The following is a 23,292-nucleotide window of genomic DNA, read 5'->3' as shown; positions in this document are numbered from 1 at the left end:
GAGAAAACCTCAAATACATATCAAATCATTTAAATACATTCTGTTAGCATGGAAAATATTCCTCCTACTTCTTTGTAAGTTTTATGACTAAGACATAATCAGGTTCCGACATACCTCATTTTATTGTATTATACTCACAAGTATTGCATCTTTTGCCAATTGAAGCTTTGTGGCAACCTTGCATTAAGCAAATCTATCAGTGCCATTTTTCCAACAGCATGTGCTCACTTCCTGTCTCTGTGCCACATTCTGGTAATTCTCACAATATCTCGAACTTTCTCATTATTATTATATCTGTTTTGGTGATGTGATTAGTGATCTTTGATGTTACTATTGTAACTATTTTGGGGGACCATGAATCACACCCATATAAGAAAACAAACTTAGCTACTTAAAAGTGTGTGTGATCTCACTGCTCCACTGACAACCATTCCTCTCTGTCTCTCCCTTTCACCAAGCCCCCCATTACTTGAGACACAACAATATTGAAATTAGGCCAATTAATAACCCTGCAATGGCCTCTAAGTGTTCAAGTGAAAGGAATAGTCGCACATCTCTCACTTTAAATCAAAAGCTAGAAACAAGCTTAGTGAGAAAGGCACATGGAAAGCCGAGACAGGCTAAAAATTAGGCCTTTTGCAACAAAAAATTAGCAAAATTGCAAATGCAAGGGAAAAGTTATTGAAGGAAGTTAAAAGCACTACTTCCATGAACATGTGAATGATGAGAAAGTGAAACAGCTTTACTCCTGAGATGCAGAAAGTTTTAGTGGTCTGGAATGAAACATTCCCTATGCCAAAGCCTAATCCAGAACAAGGCTTTAACGCTCTTCAATTCTATCAAGGCTGAGAGAGGGGAGGAAGCTGAAGTTGGAAGCTACCAAAGGTTGGTTCATGAGGTTTAAGGAAAGTTGTCTCCATAACATAAAAGCACAAGATGAAGGAGCGAGTGCTGATGAAGAAGTTGAAGCAAGTTATTCAGAAGATATAGCTAAGATCATTGAGGAAGATGGCTACACTAAACAAGTGATCTCCAATGTAGATGAAAGAGCCTCCTATTGGAAGGAGATGTCATCCAGGACTTTCTTAGCTAGGGAGAAGTCAGTGTCAGGCTTCAAAGCTTCAAAGGACAGGCTGCCTCTCTTGTTAGTGACTAATGCAGCTGGTGACTCTAAGTTGAGGCCAATCAGTGCTGATGTTCCATTCCAAAAACCCAAGGCCCTTAAGAATGATGCTAAATCTCCCTGCTTGTACTCCACAATAGAACAAGAAAGCCTGGGTGATAGCAGATCTATTTACAGAATGTTTTACTGAATATTTTAAGCCCACTGTTGAGACCTACTACTCAGAAAAAGAGATTCCTGTCAAAATGTTACTGCTCATTAACAATGCACCTAGCCACTCAAGAGTTCTGATGGAGAAGTATAAAAAAATCAATGTTGTTTTCATTCCTGCTAATTCAATATCCATTCTGCAGCCCATGGATCCAGGAATAGGTTTGACTTTCAAGTCTTATTAAGAAATATATTTTGTGCCTATAATCCCAGCACTATGGGAGGCTGAGGCGAGCAGATCACAAGGTCAGGAGATCGAGACCATGCTGGCTAACACGGTGAAACCCCATCTCTACTAAAATATTAAAAAAAAAAAAAAATTAGCCAGGCATGGTGGCAGGCACCTGTAGTCCCAGCTACTCGGGAGGCTGAGACAGGAGAATGGCATGAACCTGGGAGGTGGAGCTTACAGTGAGCTGAGATCACGCCACTGCACTCCAGCCTGGGCAACTGAGCAAGACTCCATCTCCAAAAAAAAAAAAAAAGAAATATATTTTGTAAGGCAATATAAGCAGCCATAGATAGTGATTCCTCTGATGCATCTGGGCAAAGTAAATTGAAAACCTTCAGAAAAAAATCACCATTACAGATGCCACTGAGAACATTCTTGACTCACGGGAAGAGGTCAAAATACCAACATCAACAGGAGTTTCAAAAAAGTTGATTCCAAACCTCATAGATGACCTTGAAAGGTGGAAGAGTTTAGCGGAGGAAGTAACTGCAGATATGGTGAAAACAGCAATAGAATTAGAATTAAAAGTGGAGCCTGAAGATATGACTGAATTGTTGTAATCTCACGAAAAAACTTTTAACAAATGAGAAGTTGCTTCTTATGGATGAGCAAAGAAAGAAGTTTCTTGAGATGGAATCTACTTCTGATAAAGATACTGTGAACATGCTGGTCATCAGAGAAATGCAAATCAAAACCACAATGAGATACCATCTCATGCCAGTTAGAATGGCAATCATTAAAAAGTCAGGAAACAACAGATCCTGGAAAGGATGTGGAAAAATTGGAACACTTTTACACTGTTGGTGGGAGTGTAAATTAGTTCAACCATTGTGGAAGACAGTGTGGCGATTCCTCAAGGATCTAAAACTAGAATTACCATTTGACCCAGCAATCCCATTACTGGGTATATACCCAAAGGATTATAAATCATGCTACTATAAAGACACATGCACATGTATGTTTATTACAGCACTATTCACAATAGCAAAGACGTGGAACCAAACCAGACGTCCATCAATGATAGACTAGATTAAGAAAATGTAGCACATATACTCCATGGAATACTATGCTGCCATAAAAAAGGATGAATTCATGTCCTTTGCAGGGACATGGATGAGGCTGGAAACCATCATTCTCAGCAAACTATCACAAGGACAGAAAACCAAACACCGCATCTTCTCACTCATAGGTGGGAACTGAACAGTGAGATCACTTGGACACAGGACAGGGAACATCACAAACCGGGGCCTGTTGGGCAGTGGGCCCAAATAAAATAAAAGATTGTTTTTCTTTTTTTTTTTAATGTCCCTTGAGTCATAACAAATGATTTAGAATATTTCGTAAACTTACCTGATAAAGCAGTGGGAGGGTTGAAGACAATTGACTCCAATTTTGAAACAAGTTCTACTGTGAGTAAAATGCTATCAAACAGCATTGTGTGCCACAGAGAAATCACTCATGAAAGAAAGGGTCAATTGATGTGGTAAATCTCACTGTTGACTTATTTTAAAAAATTGTAAGGCTGGGCGCAGTGGCTCACGCCTGTAATCCCAGCACTTTGGAAGGCTGAGGCGGGCGGATCACCTGAGGTCGGGAGTTCGAGAGCAGCCTGACCAACATGGAGAAACCTCATCTCTACTAAAAACACAAAATTAGTTGGGCATGGTGGTGCATGCCTGTAATCCCAGCTACTCTGGAGGCTGAGGCTGGAGAATGGCTTGAACCTGGGAGGCGGAGGTTGCAGTGAGCTGAGATCGTGGCATTGCACTCTAGCCTGAGCAACAAGAGCAAAACTCCGTCTCAAAAAAAAAAAGAAATTGCCACAGCCACCCCAACCCTTAGCAACCACCACCCTGATAGTCACAGCGGCCATCAGCATCCACACAAGCAAAACCTTCTCCAGCAAAAACATTACAATTCACTGAAGGCTCCGGTGACTGTTAGCATTTTTTAGCAACAAAGTATTTTTAAGGTATATATATTCTTCTAGACATAATGCTAATGCATACTTTAGTAAACGTAACTTTTATATGCACTGAGAAACCAAAAAGTTATTGACTCACTTTATTGTAATGGTCTGGAACCAAACCCACAGTACCTCCAAGGTATGCCTGTTTACCTAATACATGTCAGATGTCATTAATTTCTTCAAATTCCGTGTAAATGCACAAGATCTACAAGTGTAGCATGATTTTTGTCTATTTTACCCAAAGGAACCTGTAATTCAGAACCATTATTTTAATACTTTGGGGTAATCATGTTTGAGAAGACATTATAATTAAAATGATATTACAGAATCTGGCAATTTGGAATGGTTCATCTTGGTTCAAAACCATCATCTGGCATTTTAATGGCATTATATTCTGTCTACATCAAGACAATGAAGCAGATATTATGCAAAGAAACAGCAAGGCTGTCAGAAGTAGGCTCAGCCATTATTCAACTCAATTAGGTAGACCTTGGACACAGAAAGCTGGACTTTTGTCTGACCTCCTCTAGGATCACATTTCTCTTTTAAAATTCTTGCTTTGTTTCCATAAAACTGCAGGCCATGCTCTTTTGATGATACATAGGGGGTTTAGCTACTCAAACACAGGAAAAAAATATGGCAAAAATCTTTGACCGGAAGCTGGTGGGATTAAAAACAGGAAGCTGGCAGTCTACAACTACAGAAAGAAATAAATTAATCTTGATGGTAGATTTGGAAGCCAGAGCCTCAGTTTTACTCGCAAAACAACAGTGGACATTCACACTCAGGGTTAAGGGGAAATCAATCAGAGAGTAAGGGAGGCAGCAGCTAGGGCAGACATCTGTGCGAACCAACCTGCAGACGTGTCCGGCGGAACCTTTTCAAGTAGCTCCGCTTCTTTACAGTTCTCATTTTTCTTTTTCAACTGAGATTTCAGGAGCTAAAGGAGTCTCATGAAACAAGTTTATTCATTTCCGTAAGAGATACAGTTGTAAGAACTAAATTTCCAGAAGGTGGTAACTGTTTCTTATCTATGCTAACACTGTGTACAGAAATAATGAGTGAGAGGAGAATCCACTCTACAGAAGTTGTTTTCTGCCTGTAGTTAAATGAGCGCAAGGAACCCCAGCAGTGTATTTGTTACCAGGCACCAGTTCACACACATACACACACACATACACACACATACACACACACACACACAGATTGTTACATAGACAGAAAGACAGAGGATTTGTTGTCCAACAAGTACTATAAAAGGTAAACCAAAATCCTAAAACAAAACATAAGCAAGACATGTCTCTCACATGCAGGCAGCACTAGCGTTGATTCAGCATTTGCACTATATGCATTTAAATTGCACAAGACTCAGAAAATAGTTACATGTGGCAGCAAGAAATAGCAAACTAGATGACAAACACACCAACTCCTTGTCCATGCAAATCTCATGATAAACTATTGACACAAAAAAATTACAGATTATTTTAATGTACTTATACTAATTGATTTCTTTAAAATTCAGTTCCACTGCTCAGCCTATGCAACATGGCAACTGTCTCCAGAATAGCACGTGCTTTAATGCTGCAAGCCATACCACAACAAAAGGCTACCTACTGCTTTGCAAAGTGAAGAGACTACCAAAACACAGCAACCACCTTTCTCTTGTTTATATATAAACTCCTATTTCATCAGCTTTCTCCATAATAACCTCACATTTTCATACCTCATACCTGTATTAACAATATCATTTAATACTAAAAAAAAATTCTAGCTTTGTTTTAGAGAACAGCCAAGGTTCTTGATAGTAGAAAAGCTGAAGGCCATAACACAGAATGACTTCCTGAAGAGAACTGCCATCACAGACAACCCTGAGAAAACAGATGACAACACTGAGGCTCTAAACCCTTCCCTAGTTCACCCCATAGAGTTGTCACTGTCTGAGAGGTGAGGCCTCCAAGGACAGTCTATAGCAAAGATTGGAATGTTAACAAAACACATGACGACAGTGACTTGAGTTGGGGTGATTTTTAAATTTAACTTAAATTTTCTTCTTTATACATGTTCTCTATATTTTGAATTAAACTTTCCATATTTAATGAGGAGAAAATGTCATTTTAGAAGGGAAGGAGAGAGGGAGAGAGAAATATCCTAACATATATTTGGAGACAAGAGATGGGGAGAAAATATGACATGTAAATACTACAAATTTTAATTTAAATCCTTCATTTTTTTCCAACCTGCATTCTCTTGACTATAAGAGCTGATTACATATACATACACACACACACAGACACAGACACACACACACACACATATATATATGTTTGTTTGTTTTGAGATGTGGTCTTACTCTGTCACCCAGGCTGGAGTGTATTGGTGTGAGCATAGCTCACTGCAAGTTCAAACACCTGGGCTCAAGTGATCCTCTCATTAGTTGGGAATATAGGCATATATTCCGGGCTCTAACTCCTCCTGATTCACCTGCTTCCTAGTACCTCCTCATGAGACCCTTTTCTGTTCATCAGTCACCACCAGAAGTGCCCTAAGCAAGGAAGGAGATGAGGGCCCCCATGACAGGCTCAGAAAATAAATTTGATGGGACAAATGAGTCATACAAGGTCTAAGGATTCTAAATATAGTTTCATATTCTCCAATTTATCATGAGTGGAATATATGACATTACTGGAAACATTTTATTTTGCATGTTCTATTGTGCATTATTTATATAAACAAATATTCCCCGACTGATAGCTTTGACTTAAGGCATACTGGGAATGTAGGAGAAAAGATACAGTTGCCAACTTCTCCACCCTCTCTAGTCACACAACCAATACCAATAAAATTGTACGTTTCCCCTGCCAAAATCATATAATGCAATCTAAGGAACTTCAAGAGTAAAGGCATAACACAGAAACCACAAAATATTAGGCTTATTGAGACAAGCTAACTGTGTGTGTTGGGTGGAAAAGAGGAATGCAAGTCAAATACATTTAGGTAATTTAATTCTCTGCCAAGGCATTTTCTAAATTATAATCTGCACCTTCTCTCTGATTGGTCTCTTCATGTGAATTGCCTTTCCTTTCGCTACTCTCTCCTCTGAATTCTCTCCATCCATTTGCAGTAAATCTCCTCTGCAAAGCCAGCCTGTGCTCATTCATCTCCCACTTACACCCAATCATCTCCTGTCTCATCTGCTTCAGGTTACCTCAGCTAATGAGCTCACGGTTTGAAGGCAGGGCCACTATCTTCTGACTTCTCTATGCCCCATGGTACATTACCCAACAAGGTACTGGGAATGGATTAAGTGTGAAGTGTATGTGCTCGTCCAAAACCTCAGTCAGTTCCTACTATGTGCCAAGAACTAGGGATTTAAGATTAATAAAAACATGGTCTTTGTTTAAGCAGCTCCCAGCCTAGAAGGAAAGACAGGTGTGTTTTGTACTTTGCCTCTCACTTTCTCAAGGAAATTGCTGATTTATTTATTAGGGCAGTCTCCAGCAATAAATCTCTCTTTCTACTGATCATACCCCTCATTACAGCCATATGGTTTAAGCATATGCTTTTATCTCCCATTTTAAACACAAACAGAAATCCCCCGTAATCCCTCAGAGTGCGCTAGCTACATCCAATTTGTCAGTTCCTCTTGATAGCTGATCTTCTCTATGAAGTTGTCCACATATGCCACATCCACTTTCTCACTTCTGAGTTCATCCCTCAACCACAGCAGTCTGCCCCTCCCAACCAGACCCCTAGACCTGCTCTCATCAAGGTGCCTATGTTATCCACGTCACCAACACTGGACACCTCTCTGCCTGCAGCTTGTTCAGCCCCAGCATCATTCTGCAGAGTCAGCACTCCTTCCCAGGCCCTGGTTTTTCACTGGTTTTCTTCCTACCTTGACAGCCAGTCCTTACCCAATTCCATTTGTGGCTCTTCCTAGTTTACCTGACCTGTAAGTGTTGAGCTTATTCCAAGTATGCCTCCTGTACGCATCTTTCTCCAGGTGATGTCATCAACAGCCATGCAGTGAAGACCATCTTGTGCTCATGGCACTCACCTTTGCTCCAACTCCAGACCTCTCCTCCAAGCCCCAGCCTCACAAATCTGTCTACCTGATAGCCTCACCTAGATAGAGCTTGGAGGAGAGGTCTGTGGAGGTCTTGTAGGTCCTAGACAAATAGATCTCAAATTCCACATGCCTAAAACAGAATGGCTACAGATCCCACCCCCCAGAAAATACTTGTCCCCCACCTACCCCAGGCCTTCTCTGTCTTGCTGTCATATTGGTCATCAAGTTATTAAACCGGACTCTGAGGAGCCATCCTTGTTTTTCTTCTCTTTCTTTCCTCACTGCCCTTACCCACACTTACCTAATCCATCAGCAACTCCTGTATCCAAAATAAAGCTTATATCTACCCTCTCTCTTATCTTAATACCTAATGCTGCTACCTTTCTCCTGACCACAGTCATCTCCTGCCTAGATTACTACAAGTGTCCAAATTAGCTTTCTACTTCTACTCTTGCTCTGCCACCAGTCCATTCTCTTTAGCAGACAAAAAAAAAAAAAATTTCATAAACTATCTAAAGATTCATCTCCCACCCCTAAAATGTTACAGTGGCTTCCCAGGAAAATACTACTAAATCCCAACCTCTTTCCCATGAGACTCTACATCAACTACATCTACATCACCAGTGCTGGTTCCAGCCCCCTCTTGAATCATTCCTCATCCCTTCCCATCTTTGTTCTTCATTATACCCCAGCCAAAGTGGGTATCTTTCAGTTTCTCAGAGATACCAAGCCCTTTCTAGGCAAGAGAAATAGCATGAACAGAAGCCCTGGGAAGATGATATTCTTTGCCCTACTCTTATAGGGCAGGCGCCTTATCTTCTACTAGGTCTGTTGAAGTTGTCATGGCCACAGGGAGGCCTTTGGAGACAGAAATTTATTCTTTATATGAGTCCCATCTATTTCTCTCACAGCACTTACTCAAAGGTACTGTTACTTGATTTATGTATTTCCCTCTTTGGGGGGTTTGTTTCCCCAAGTTAAAATGTAAGTTCCATGTGGGCAGGGACCATGTTCACTGCTGGACCTCAACACTTAGCACTATGCCTAGCATATAGTAGAAACTCATAATAATCATGGAATATATAAGTGTATGAACAAGCACTTACAACACAGTATGATGTGTACTAGTGCAGGAAGTGATCCAAAGTTCTTTGGAAACATGAATAAAGACTCTCTTTATAGATGAGAAGATACCTGAGTTAAATCTTTTGGAATTTGTCAGGATTAGAGCTATTACAATGGTGCTGAAAATATGAGAGAGCCTGGTCGTGTTCAGGAACAGGAAAACAGTGGTATTCTGTGTCAGGCTATACAATTTACATTTTTATCAGGAAAGCCAGCCATTTGAGAGCTTAGGCAAAGAACAGATACTGTTTGAATTACAAAAAGATAACTCTGATGACAGTATGAAGGATCACTTGCAAGAGAAGAACTAGAAGCAGGGAGACTAACTAGAAAGATGCAAGGGAGAAAGTGACTATGGCAGTGGAAATGAAAACAAGGAGAAAGAACCAGACCACGAGATATTAAGATAATATTTTTAAAAGCTTAGCAACCAATTGAATATGACAGTAAGGACCAAGAGATGAACATGGCTCAGCTTTTAACTTGTGAGACTATGTGAAAGACAATGCCATTAACTGAGACAGAAATACAGAATATAAGCAATTTTTAGGGGGGAAAGTGAGGAGTCCAGTGTGAGACATACAGGTGCCTGAGGCTATCCTTGTAGAGATGCCCAATAGGCAGCTGGTAAGTGGGGATGAAGACCTGGGTACAGCAGAGGTCACAGATTTAGAAATCAACATACACATGGGAACTTTATTCCTAGAAACAGAGGTGATTAATACTTGTTTAATATTTGCCTGAAGATTTTAACAAGAAGTTAAATGGAAGCTATAAGTGAAAATACTATTCTTACTCAATGTTTTCTGGGAAGAAAAAAATGGAAGAATCCAAACCAAAAATAAAAATGGTTAATTTCTCTGAAAATCCTACAATACTAAACAAATAAGGCTGCCTTTTAAAGAAAATAGAGATTCTAAATATTGCTCCGAAGTGTCTTTAAAGTTCAGGGTATTATAAGCTCTTGCCAAGTAAGGTGGTGCTTAATAATTTTCTTATTTCATCAGTATTAATTTAGAAGGAAAGCGAGCACATTATAAAGAAACACATAACACATGTACAAAGTCACACTACTGAAATGCAGTTTAAGGAAAATGGGTTGTAGCTACTGTTAACTCACGATTACCCCAGCTAGTTCTCTGGTGGCTTTAAGGATGATGTCGAAACCATTCCTAAGGTTTTGCTTCTTGGCAATTCCCATTGCCACCATGGATTCACTTCTTACCTCATCCTACCACACACTGCTGCCCACACCTTTTCTCCAGAACTACCTGTGTGTGTGATTAGAGACCAGGAAAGCTTGCCTTGAAGACACCTCATACCTGAAATTCTAGCCAAGCGGGAGTCAGAGGGCAGCCCCAGCTCACCCTCTCCACTCCACTGAAATGGAGGCCAGGGACACTTAGTTCCCCCAGCAACCAGCTACCCTGATAATCAGAGAACCACAAGACTTAAGCTTCAGGGAGGATGGAGCCCAAGGTGAACAACCAGCAAGCACAGGGCCAGCCTTCCATTCTGGTGTGTTCACCTCCCACCACATGGGGAAGGGAGAGAGCCCTGCGAAGGGCTGTGAAGGGATCTGAGCAGGCCTCTTAAGGCCAAAGAGCTTGAAAGGGAGTTCTGTCCCCACTGAGCCACTTTTAGTCATCCATAAGGTTTAAATGACTAGAAGCCTAGGTTTTCCTGCTGCTTTGTCTCTCAACTTGCAGGCAAGGCATTGCAGGAGGAGCATGTTCTATGAAGGGCAACTGTTCCCAAAATTCCCCTCCCACCTCCACCACGCAAGGAACACAGCTACCATGCTACACATGTCTACGTGGGGCCTCCAGCCCTTCCCTGTATACACTTCCGCCTGCTGGGAGAGCAATGGGAGGGAAATTTTCTGCCATCTGTGAATCCTGTTCTTCTATCAGAAGGGTATTTTGACTATACTTATTATTTTAGGGAGCTTTCAGACATAAGCATCTCTTTGCCTTTCACCTCAGTCAATCTAATTCCTCCATCCCAACAACCCACATACTCCCCAACTACAAACTCAGGTATCCAAGCCCATAATCCTGACTTTAAAAGCTTAACAAAAAATATGCGGGCATGGATGAACAAAATTTACTAATATGCCTAATGGGTATTTCAGAACACTAAGAGGACAATGAAAAAAAGGGATTTTTACATTCAATTTTTTTAGGTTTCTTGTTACTTAAAATTAAAAAACAAAGAAAATAAAGCACTGTCTCTCTCTTCATCTGCATTATACTTGGTGCCACTATACAAAGCGTGCAGCCCCTGGCACTCTGGTAATAAGCTGTGAGTAATATTCACACTCATGTAAATCTGGAGTTACACTAAAAAGGTTACCGTTTTAGTCTTATGAGAAGTTAAAGGACTGCCAAATCCCTTCATCACTCAAGCTCTTTAAAGAATAAGACACAGCCCTGTAGAAACCCTCAGACCAAAACACAAGGGTTTTGATAAGGGTTTTGATATTTAATGTTTAAGAGGAAAAGGAAGTCTGAGAGAGGAACTAAGTGAAGGGGTAAAAAGAAGGCATTGTTGTATTTGCCATTTTGAGGAAGAATAGGTTCTTTGCTCTCCTCACCCTGCCCAGGGAAACTCACACTGGAGAGAGGCCAGGAAATATCTTCCTCAGGCAGGTGCCTATGTGAGCCAGCACCTCACTCACGTCCTCGGGCGATGCCATCTTCATGGAAATGCTGCACTTCTCAGTTTCCACAACCATCTGCAAGAACCGGGTGGGACATTTCTTAAGACTGAGTCCAATTCCTTTCATTTTTAATTATTTTAAATATTGTAAACTACATAGTCACACATATAATAATACAATATTAGCTTTTTTTTTCTTTTAACAAGGTTCGAGGGTAGCACATCTCACATACGTGTGTGAACACCCAACCATCACGTTCATGAACTACAAAATGATAACAATATTAGCTTTTGAAGAAGCACTTTCTTAAAATAATGCACTTAATTTAAGACTCAAAGAAGTGTTTGGGTAGAGGGTGGAAGTATTGTCAGAAACATCTAGAAACTGAAGCGAGTGTTTCCAAGGGCCAAGCTGGCAGATTCAAATAGACTCCCATATGATAGAGACTGAATTCCCACATTCAAACATGACTTCTCCTTTTACCAAGATTTTGTCCTGAGCTGCAGTCTTACAAAGTTTTTACATCCCTGCTATGTAGTGTAAGTATGGCTTTATCTTTCTGTGAGTACCCATGGACAATCTAAAAGCTACCTTTAAACACACACACACACACACACACACACACACACATTTTAAAGACAAGAAACCTTATCATATGCTTATATAAAATTTTAAAACCTTTTGCTTGGGAGCAAAAGAGAAATGCTTTTAAAAGTTTCGAGCAGCAGAGCACAGTGGCTCACGCCTATAATCCCAGCACTTTGGGAGGCTAAGGTGGGCGGATCACAAGGTCAAGGGATCGAGACCATCCTGGCCAACATGGTGAAACCCTGTCAAAAAAAAAAAAAAAAAAAAAAAAAAATACAAAAATACAAAAATTAGCTGGGTGTGGTAATGCATGCCTGTTATCCCATGTAATCCCAGCTACTCAGGAGGCTGAGGCATGAGATTCGCTTGAACCCAGGAGGCAGAGGTTGCAGGGAGCCGAGATCGTACCACTGCACTCTAGCCTGATGACAGAGCAAGACTCCGTCTTAAAAAAAAAAAAAAAAAAAAAAAAATGGTTTCGAGCTTTCTAAGAAGAGGGGATACTTGGAATATTAAGGTAACACATTAATAAAATGTTTGGTGTTAGGTTTAGTGTTAGGCTAAGACTCATTCCTATAATTAATTGCTGGAGATGTCCAAAACATGTCAAAATATGTTGAAACTGAGACAGCTAGTCCTCTAAATAAGTACAAATTAACTTGTGAAAAGGAGGGCAGGTCACAAAAGGGGCAAGAAGTTGAAGATGTACACATTACAAATAAGAAGAACTTCAACCATCTAAAAAAAAAAAGATACCATTTTCTTTAATCTCAAAAACATTCATGTAAACTGGGTGTGGTGGTGCATGCCTATAATCCCAGAAACTCAGGAGGCTAAGGCAGGATGATCACTTGAGCCTAGGAGTTCAAGACTAGCCCCAGTAACATAGCAAAACCCCATCTTCCCATCCCCCAAAAAATCCCCACAAAATGCAATATTCTTAGATTATCACTTCATCAAAATATCCGCACACATTTACTTCCTGTTCTTACTTTATCTATACAAAAATATGATGGAGAACACTGTTTATAATGTGCAATGCAGTTTTTAGATTTTGCCTTAGATTTTCCTAAAATTAGCCCAAACAGAAAATAATAATAATGTAAGTATTTCAACATATGTATGTTAAAATGAAAAGTAATGCGAGGTATGTCAAAATGACGAGATCAAAGAAAAGGACATAAATAATGTAAGTGTTTCAGATGCTACTTTTTCATAAACACCTCTAGAAGAATCTGTCAACAAGTATTTAATAAATACCACTTCTGTGCTAGTTAGTTGTACATAAAAAAATTAAAATTCCTATTTTTCAGTGCATTCCTCAAGAAATGAAAGGCAAAGCCTTTAAAATTCTCTAGGCAAAGGCTCCATTTGTCTTCTAAAAGCTGGTTCAAGAGATATTCCTCTTGCAAAAGACACCAAGCATTATTGTACCTGGAGGCTAAACAACCCAGTAGTCTATAAAATGTTTTAAGTAAGACTAAATCTACTTAGTGCAATTAGGCTCATATTTTTCATATGCACATATCTGTGCATACGCATGTTTTTAAAAGCCAGACACTTTTGATGTGCCATTGTGTCTGTGTTCTGCACCCCACTCCCAACCTTCCCACCATGGGTAATTATATTTTTCACTACAGGGGTACTTTCACATTCTTCACATCTAGCACATCTATTCAGTTCACAGTTTGGGTGCGAGTGATTAGTAATTAGCTTATTCTAATTCCACTTAATCTTAACACCGAATCATCTTTAATTGCACAGGATTGAAAAGAATGACAGAGAAGAAAAAAAGGTGACAGGTGGAGGAAGAAATGAGGCCTTCAATTCAACCTTACAAGCAAGCACTCACACAACCCTGTGTAAGATGTCACCACCTTTGCATAATGTAAAGACTGCAACAAAGTGATGGAGGTGAAACCAACACAATAAGTCACCTCATCAAAAAAGAAAAAAAGAGCTTCCTATCAAATACTCCTTTCCCTCCCACTTCAGCTGGGGAGGAACAGAATGTTTGAAACACATTTTCCTTAGACACCTAGCAGGATATAACCATGATATCTAATATACATTTAAAATAATAATTAGAGATATAAGCCGTAGTAACTTATGTACGATTCAAATTTCCTACCCCACTCCACCGCCTTTTTTAAGGTCGAACAACCTGACTAAACTTTAAGGGCAGGCAGCACATTTTACTAATCCCCAGCTAACAAACCTGTGAGTTGCTTTTCTCTCCTCTGTCAGAAATACCCATGGGTGGTGGGTGGCTTATCAATATCATTCTGTGACATAGCAAACAATTAACCCTATAATTCAAAAAAAATCATAGCAGGTATTCAGTTGTACAAAAAAATGGTCCAAAAATTGTATAACTATAAAACTATATAACTGCTGGCCTCAACTTAAATACCATGAAGGCAATAGAACTCGAGCACCAGAAACTAATGTGGCATAGAGACTTGTAAAATAAGATAAAGGTTTCCAACATTTCTGAAGAAAGGGGAAAATAGCAATAGTAAAAGTCACATTTCACTAACTCAATAGAGCAATCACTCACTCTTAAACACAATGCAGTAGGTAAGTCTCAGGAATTTCATCTGAGTTTATGAACTATAATTAAATTATAATAAAAAATAGCAAGGAGAAAAAAATAAATCCCAGAGAACATTACAAAAGAATTCCTAATCAAGGCTAGATTCTGAGTGCCACTGGTAGACATTCCCATCCTTATGATTTTATATAAAAGAAAATCAAAACTAGAGGTCAGTGGTTACACAGGTCACTGGTTCTTAACCTTTGGAATGCAACAGAATCAAATGGTGCACTTGTTAAAAAAACAAACGTCCACCGCAGATGTATAGAATTGTAACTGTCCTACGTATATGTTGTGTCTGTTCGAGGGGGATGAGGAAGTGTGATGTGACAGAGAGAAGGGTACTGCTGAAAGTATATTTTTAAAAACAATCACAGGCAGTTCCAAAACACAGCAAATTTTGAATACCATTAGGTTACTGGTATTGACAGTCTCTGAATTGCTAGGCCATTTACAAAAGCAGTGCCAACGTTCACTATAATTTCATCTCAAAGGTCCATACTGTGGGTCAAAGTTAAATTGAAGCACTGTTGTAAAGCTATTCATTTGGTACTGACACTGACAGGGGCTGAGACAGACGGCTTTATACACAGTTCCTCTGAATGGTAGGCATATTGAAAGGGGCAAGACTACAAGTGTAGTAAGACCAATTTTGGCAGCCACATGGGAAAATTAGTCTTGCTGCATCAACACCCTTTCTCATAATTAAATAGCACAGTGAAATCATATTTTGAACATAACCTTGGCATTAACATTTCGCTAATGCCCTTCTGCTCCCGTCCCAGCTCTCAAATCATAAACGTAAACATTCCTGAATTAAGACCACCGAGAAGACCCTTGTTATGTCATTATGTCATCATTCACGAGTGATCATTCACTCCTGCATATGTTTGCCCATTTGGGCAAACATATGTTGCTGTGATTTTTCTTTCAAACTCCAGTTTCTGGAAAATGATAAACACATAAGATAAAACATTGCTGTAAGATGAACTGTGGAAAAGTTCCAAGAGTTTGTATGAAATCTCAAAAAACATTGTGACAATTTTGACAATTTTAAAGAACATTACCAACAAACTCCACATACACACACACATACACACACACACACACACACACTCTTTGTAGTTTTAAAAGCTAAAACAAAAAGTAGAAGGAAAGAACAAAGATCAGAGCAAAAGTCGATGAAATAGGAAATAGAAAATCAATGAAATCAATAAAGAAAACCAATGGAATCAAAAAGTTGTTTGAAAAGATCAAAAACATTGGTAGACCTCTAACCTGACTGAAATGGAAAAAGAGAGACATAACCAAATTACCAATGTTGGGAATGATATTCTACTGGTATTAGAAGTATAACAAGTGGATATTAACAATTTTATTTCAATAAATTCAACAACTTACATAAAATAAACAAATTTCTTAAAAGACACAAACTACCAAAGCTCATTCAAGAAGAGAAATATAAATGGATCTATATTATTAAGGAATATTAATAGAATTTGCAATTTAAAACCTTCCCAGGTCGGGCACAGTGGCTCATGCCTGTAATCCCAGTACTTTGGGAGGCTGAGGGAGGTGGATTACTTGAGCTCAGAAGTTCGAGTCAAGCCTGGACAATGCAGAGAAACCCTGTCTGTAGGAAAAAATACACAAATTAGCCAAGCATGGTGGTGCATGCCTGTAGTCCCAGCTACTTGGGAGGATGAGCTGGGAGGATCGCTTGGGCCCAAGAAGCGAAGGTTGCCGTGAGCCGAGATTGCACCCCTGCACTCCTGCCTGAGCAACAGAGCGAGACCCTGTCTGGAAAACAAAACAAAACAAAAAAAACCTTCTCAAAGAGAAAACTCAAGGCCCAAATAACTTCACCAGTAAATTCAAGTAAACATTTAAGACAAAAATTATTACCACCTCAACAGAAAAAATTTAACAGAAGGAACTACTTCCTCCTCTATAGAGGAGAAATATATAGAATCATTCTCTAAATCCATGATTCTCTAATAGAGAAGCCAGCCAAAAATGTCAAAAAAAAAAAAAAAAAGACAAACCAATAACTCCCACAAACATCAATGCAAAACACTCTTCACAAAATTTTAATATTTGGAATTCAACAATATATTAAAAAAAATCATGGCTCACGCCTGTAATCCCAACACTTTGCGAGGCTGAGGCGGGCGAATCACAAGGTCAGGAGATTGAGACCATCCTGGCCAACATGGTGAAACCCCATATCTACTAAAAATACAAAATTAGCTGAATGTCGTGATGTGCACTTGTAGTCCCAGCTATTCGGGAGGCTGAGGCAAGAGAATCATTTGAACCCGGGAGGCAGAGGTTGCAGTGAGCCAAGATCGTGCCACTGCACTCCAGCCTGGTGACAGAGTGAGACTCTGTCTCAAAAATACATATATAATAATAATATATCATGGCCAAATGAGACTTATCCCAGGAATCAAATATTTGATATTCAAAAAATTAATCAACATAATTCATCATTTTAAGAAGCTTAAAAAAAGAAAGAACACCACACAATAATCTCAATAGACAGAGAAAAAACATTTGCCAAAATCCAACACTAATTCCTGATTAAAACTCTCAGCAAACTAAAAATAGAAAGAAACTTCTTAAACCAGATAAAGGGTATCTATTTTAAAAACCTACAGCTAACATCACACTTAACGGTGAAAGAATAAATGCGTTCCCTCAAAGACTAGGAAAAAGACAAGAAGATCTGCTCTTGCCACTTCCATTCAGCACTGTCTTATAAGTACCAGAACAATTGTCAAGTTCTGCGTTTTTACCCTACTTGTAGGCCAGTAAGTTAGCCTATTAGATGTTTCATTGATGCTGCAGAAGACAGGAGATGCCTGGGTCAGAGACATAGCATTTTATGACTCATGGTACAACAAAAGGCATGTGTACCACATTTGGATAGATTCCCCTGCCCTCAAAGTCCCACATGATGCTTCAGATGGATGCTTGCACACACAGTAGGCTGCTGACAAGAAATGAACCCTTAGACATTGGAAATCTACTGTTTTCATGGTAAGAAGTAAGCAAGCCTGTTCTTTGTTCAACAGGGAACTATTCCACCATCCCACAAGGATGCTCACTGCAATCAACCCTGAGAATAGCCTGGGCAAGGAGAAGTCACAGCACTAAATTCTTGGCATACCCAGCAAAATATGTAGGAATTCCTCCACCAATGGAGGAATATCTCCCAATAGCAATAAGACTAGACAAAGAAATAAAAGGCACCCATGTTAAAAATGAAAGGTACCCATCCATATTCACAAATGACATTAGCTTTGTAAAACATGATGACATCTATTTTTAAAAGCTATTAGAACTAATACATGAGTAGAGCAAGATAGCAGGTTACAGGATATAAGGTCAATATGCAAAAATCAATAATATTTCTAATATCAGCAAGAGACAACTGAAAACTGAAATGTAAAAAATAACACAATTTATAGTAGCATCAAAAAATATTAAACACTTAGGAATGAATTTAGAGATATGTAAGACCCGTACACTGAAAGCTACAACAAAACACACTCAGAAAAACTGAAAGACCTAAACAAATGGAGAAATACATAGTTTTCTTAGGTCAGAAGACTGTACATTACTAAGATGTCAGCTCTTCCCCAAAGTGATTTAAAAATTCATTGTAATATCAGCCAAAATTCCAGCAAGCTTTTTATAGAAACTGAGGTGTTTCTAAAATTCATATGGAATTGCAAAGGACCTAGAATCACTAGAACAATTTTGAAAAAGAAGAAAAACGTTAGAGGACTAACACTATCTGATGTCAAATTTTGTTGTAAACAAGCCACAGTAATAGAATATAAGAGTGGCATGAAGATAGTAGCAAGGAGACGGGATTCAGAGTCCAGAAATAGATTCACACTTAAATGGACTACAGAATTTCAACAAAGGTGAAAACAAGCTCAGTGAGGAAACAATAGTCTTTCAAACAAATGTTACTGGAACAAGTGAATATAATACACATATGAGAAAAAAAAAAAAGACAAACTAAAAAAAAATTTTGATCTATACATAGCTTTATATTCAAAAATTACTTCAAAATGGATCATAGGCCTACATGTGTAACCTAAAGCTGTAAAACTTCTGGAAGATATAGAACATTCTGTGACCTTGAGTTAAGCAAAGATTTATTCAATATGACACTAAAATCACAATCCATAAAAGAAAACATTGATAAATTGGACTTCATCAACATTTAAAACTTCTGCTCTTTGAAAGACACTGTTAAGGGAATGAAAAGACAAGCCACCAGACTGAGAGAAAATATCTGATAAAGGCTTTGTATCCAGAATGACTTTTTTTAAAAACTCTCAAAATTCAATAAGAAAACAAACAGCCCAATTTCTGTAATGGCAGAAGGAAATACATGATGCCAAATAAACAGATAAAAAGATACTCAACATGTTCTGTCATTAGGGAAATGCAAATTAAAACCACAATGAAAAAGCGCTACATACTTGTTGAATGGCTAACATTAAAAAGACTGACTATACCAGGGATGGGGAGGATGTGGAGGAACAACAACTCTCATATGCTGCTGGTGACAATGTAAAATAGTGCAACCAATGTGTAAAAGTGTGACGGTTTCTCAAAAAGTTAAACATATAGCTACCATATGATTCAGCCATTCTACCCCTAGGTAATTACACACGGGAAATGAAAGTACAAGTCCAATCAAAAACTTGTACTTCAATATTCATAGCAGCTTTATTCATCATAGCCAAGATGGGAAACAACCCAAATGTCCCTCTCATCGGGTGAATGGATAAACGAACTGCAATATAGCCACACAAGTAAACACTACTCAGCAACAAAAAGAATAAACTATTGAGACATGCAACAAAATAGGCCAATCTCAAAATAATTAAACTGGGGTTGCAGGAAGGAGAGTATTAAGAAAAATAGCTAATGCATGCTGAGCTTAATACCTAGGTGATGGGTGGACAGGTGCAGCAAACCACCATGGCACACATTTACCTGTGTAACAAACTGGCACACCCTGCACATGTACCCCAGAACTAAAAATAAAATTAAAAATTAAAATAATAATAATTAAACTGACTGAAAGAAGGCAGACAGGAAGAAGTATACATTGTATGACATCATTCACATAAAATTTTTAAAATGCAAACTACAGCAACCAAAAGTAGATACCTGCAGATTGACTGCAGGTGGGGAAGAGGACGAAGACAGAGTCATACATATGTCAACACTTATCAAATTGTACACTTTAGTTTACTGCAGTTAGTTATAGCCCAATAAAGCTATTTTTTTACATTTGCATTTTATTAAATCCAAAAAATTCATTTATCACTATATTCCCACTAAGACCTTATATAGTACTATATAATTGCTATGAAATTTTAGTGTTAAAGCATGTTGTACAAACTCTATATGGAACAGTACTCTCACGTTTACATTGCCAGTTATCGTAAGAGCTAATTAGTTCTTCACAAACTGAGTTATGGAGAATGTGTTTTCCTTATCAGAATGAATTCCCAACTCCTGCCCACACAGCCAGTGTTGAGTCTCTCATTTTGAAAATTTCATCTTCCCTAACCTTGTTTATCCACATTGTCTCAAGGAACATTTTAGGGTTTCAGGAATTCAAGAAAGATCATGACCTTGCAGTGATCCGTTTTTCACACTCACCTGAGCTGACTTGCTGCAAATGACGCCATGAATCTCCAAGTAGCTGAAGGTTAACTCGAGCTGCAATTGAGGGGAAAGGAGGAAAGAAAAGACCTGTAACGAGGGTTTAAAAAAAACATATAATTCAAGGTAAAAAAAAAAAAAAAATCCTACAACTAGAAACAGCCCAAGAGCAAATAAGACATTGGGCATCTTCTGAAGGCGGGCTGGTTTAATATCTCCATTCATTCAACAAGATAGAAACATGATTTATCAAATTTCAGAAAAGGTGTTACTTACTTTACTAAAAAAGAAAAGAAAGGAAGCTGCATGCCCAACTTTCAAAATTTTATCCAGACAAACACAACAGTAGAAGTTGGTGTAAAATCAATCATAGTTTTTGCCATTAAAAGTAATAGCAAAAAATGCAATTACTTTTGCATGAACCTAGTAAGTTTTTGCACTTAACCACTATTTATTCATTGAGAAATGAATGTATGGAAGGAATCATCTAAACACTTTTTTCCCCTTTTCACTTCAAAATTTTGCTTCAGAAAGTCCTATCAGGATAAAGTCAATGTTGTTTTTCCCTTCTTTCTAAACCTTTAGCTATTTGTTACACTCTGACCCCTTACCAGAGTCAGCCATCCTTCTACTGTCATCCATAAAAATGCACAGTTTGAATGGATTTAGAGAAATAAATCTATATTTATCCAAATTAAATCCATATTTACACGAATACAATATTTAGGAATTTTAAGTTGTGCTTAAACAAAATGCACAGAGTTAAACAAAAGTCCTCTCTCTCTCTGCATGTAAATAAATGATGATTTGTTTCCTTTCTATTTTAACAAGTGCCCCTCTCTTCTCCTGTAATCAGCAGTTTTTTTTACTTTAAAATAACCCCAGTCTTTCACTCTTTACCTGTTTTTCCTGATAAACAGCCACTAATCTTTCTTCCCGGTTTCCCCCATTTCAGCAAATAATCACAGAGCATGGAGCTAGAGACAGTGGGGGACCAAGTTGGATCAATTTATTTTACCCTCCCACATTAAACCAAGAAATATAATGATAAAAGAACACATCCAGAACCAAACCCACAAGAGATTTAGTTCTGCTCCCTGGTGGTATGTTGTACCATGATACATTGGTAAAATAAATTTTAGAGCAGAAAAACCCCGACTCTCCAGTTAAACATCTCAAAGTATACTGATGAAGTTATTATTAATAGTGGGGAGGGAAGTAAATACTGGGCAGAAAATCCCTGAATCTCCAGTTAAACAACACGAAGTATACTGATGAGCTCTGGAAGTAGAAAGAGAACTCATTCGTTCATTATTCACTTGGTCAACTGACAAAGATTATGAAAAGCCCACTATGTGCCAGTATTGGAAATACAAAGAGTAATGAGACATTTGTTCTGTCCTCCAAGAGTTAAATGCAGCATTTAAGGGCACATGTTTAAAAGCATTAAATTAGAGTAGAAGTTTTCTTGCCTATCATTATCAAGATCTATACATAATTTTGTTTTGAAAAGTTATTTAAAGCAGGAAATTATTTTCTAAAAAGTATACATACCTTCCTTCGTTATTTTGTTTATGAATAAATATTCATTCACTACCCTTTAATATTGCGCCAAAGTTTTTCTTTGAGTTAAGCCCACTGGCTGGCCCTCCAGTGGCCTTTCTGCATAAGCCATACTCACAAGCATGGCTTCCAGCTTCCAATTTAAGTCTCTTTAAAAATGCAGAACTGCAAAATACTTGCAAAGTAATATGAAAGCAGATGTTTTCTAGATTATTATGTTCCTCACCACCCCTCCCCCAACTATAAAGTTGTCTAGTCTTTAAAACAGCAATTTAAGTAATTCACTTTTATCAATATTCAATGTCACAGACACTCTTCTTTTGCACTCATATTTCATTGCTACATAAAATATCTTTCACTAAAATGTTGCATTAAAAACATTTGCTATTATAACTGCTATAAACAAGTTCAGGAATAAACCCATGACCCTCAATGAGCATCTCATTCAGTGGGTGGGAGCAGGTGTGAATAGGTGTGAGCAGTACCCTCTCCTACATGCTAACAGCTATGAAAATGCAGCTAGCATCAGTCAGCATCATCAGGGATAGGAATGGCCACCTTTGGTCAATTTGGCTCAGCAAAATTAGTTGCAGGTCAATTAAGATGCTTCTACTGGCCGGGCGCGGTGCCTCACGCTTGTAATCCCAGCACTTTGGGAGGCCAAGGCGGGTGGATCACGAGGTCATGAGATCGAGACCACGGTGAAACCCCGTCTCTACTAAAAATACAAAAAATTAGCCGGGCGTGGTGGCGGGCGCCTGTAGTCCCAGCTACTCGGAGAAGCTGAGGCAGGAGAATGGCGTGAACCTGGGAGGCGGAGCTTGCAGTGAGCCAAGATCGTGCCACTGCACTCCAGCCTGGGTGACAGAGCAAGACTCCTTCTCAAAAAAAAAAAAAAAAAAAAAGATGCTTCTACTGCACCTGAGTGCTGTCCTGAAGTAGAACAACAAAGTGCTGGGGAGCCAGGAAAGAGTGGTGACATTTCATCTAGGCCCTGAAGAATGACTTCAAGTTCCTCAAGCAAACAAGGAGCATAGAGGGAAATTCAGGAAGAAGAAAAAGAATTTGCAAAGGCATCAAGGTGTTAAAAGAACTAGGACAAGGAAGAAACTAAAAGGAGCAGATCCTGCAGTATTAGTAATCAACAAGGATGACTGGCTAAGTCTGTGATTAGTTGAAGTCCCAGGTTATTATTAATAGTGGGGAGGGAAATCTCTAAAACATACTGAAAGACGTCACAGCAAGGTTCAAATCATTCTCTCCTAACAGCTATTTTTATTAGGCCTTTGCTCCTGGTCCCCGCAACCCATCATCCACTCCACTCCAACCCACCCAAAGACAGTTTAAAGAATGTCACTGGATTAGATTTATGGGCAGGAAGAGGCAGGAAGACCAGTTAAGAAGCTGAGGCAGATGTAGGCTGCATGAAGACTGGAGGACATTTTTCAGTTAGAA

The 23,292-nt window shown here is 38.7% G+C and overlaps 1 protein-coding gene and 1 pseudogene across 15 annotated transcripts in view; both read right to left on the bottom strand.

Annotated features, from left to right (window-relative positions):
• Positions 1–23,292, bottom strand: part of CARMIL1 (capping protein regulator and myosin 1 linker 1) — a 337,716-nt gene that overhangs the window by 168,261 nt on the left and 146,163 nt on the right. For 14 of the 15 annotated variants that reach the window (XR_009211234.1, XR_009211235.1, XR_009211233.1 and 11 more), the window contains exons 4-5: positions 20,272–20,331; positions 11,344–11,465 (exon numbers count right to left, since the gene is read on the bottom strand). Coding sequence is in view for 10 of the 15 variants with exons in the window: in XM_058432050.1 (XP_058288033.1) it covers positions 11,344–11,465; positions 20,272–20,331 (182 nt within the window). In the remaining 5 variants the exon portion in view is untranslated. Of the gene's footprint in view, positions 1–4,389; positions 4,448–11,343; positions 11,466–20,271; positions 20,332–23,292 lie in introns of those variants that run through there. The other variant, XM_058432051.1, reaches the window with a different exon arrangement.
• LOC116460549 (small nucleolar RNA U13) lies at positions 11,548–11,666 on the bottom strand (annotated as a pseudogene).

Source organism: Hylobates moloch, unplaced genomic scaffold, assembly GCF_009828535.3.
Source record: "Hylobates moloch isolate HMO894 unplaced genomic scaffold, HMol_V3 SCAFFOLD_20, whole genome shotgun sequence".
Lineage (NCBI taxonomy): Eukaryota > Metazoa > Chordata > Mammalia > Primates > Hylobatidae > Hylobates > Hylobates moloch.
This window is presented reverse-complemented; position numbering and strand designations above follow the sequence as displayed.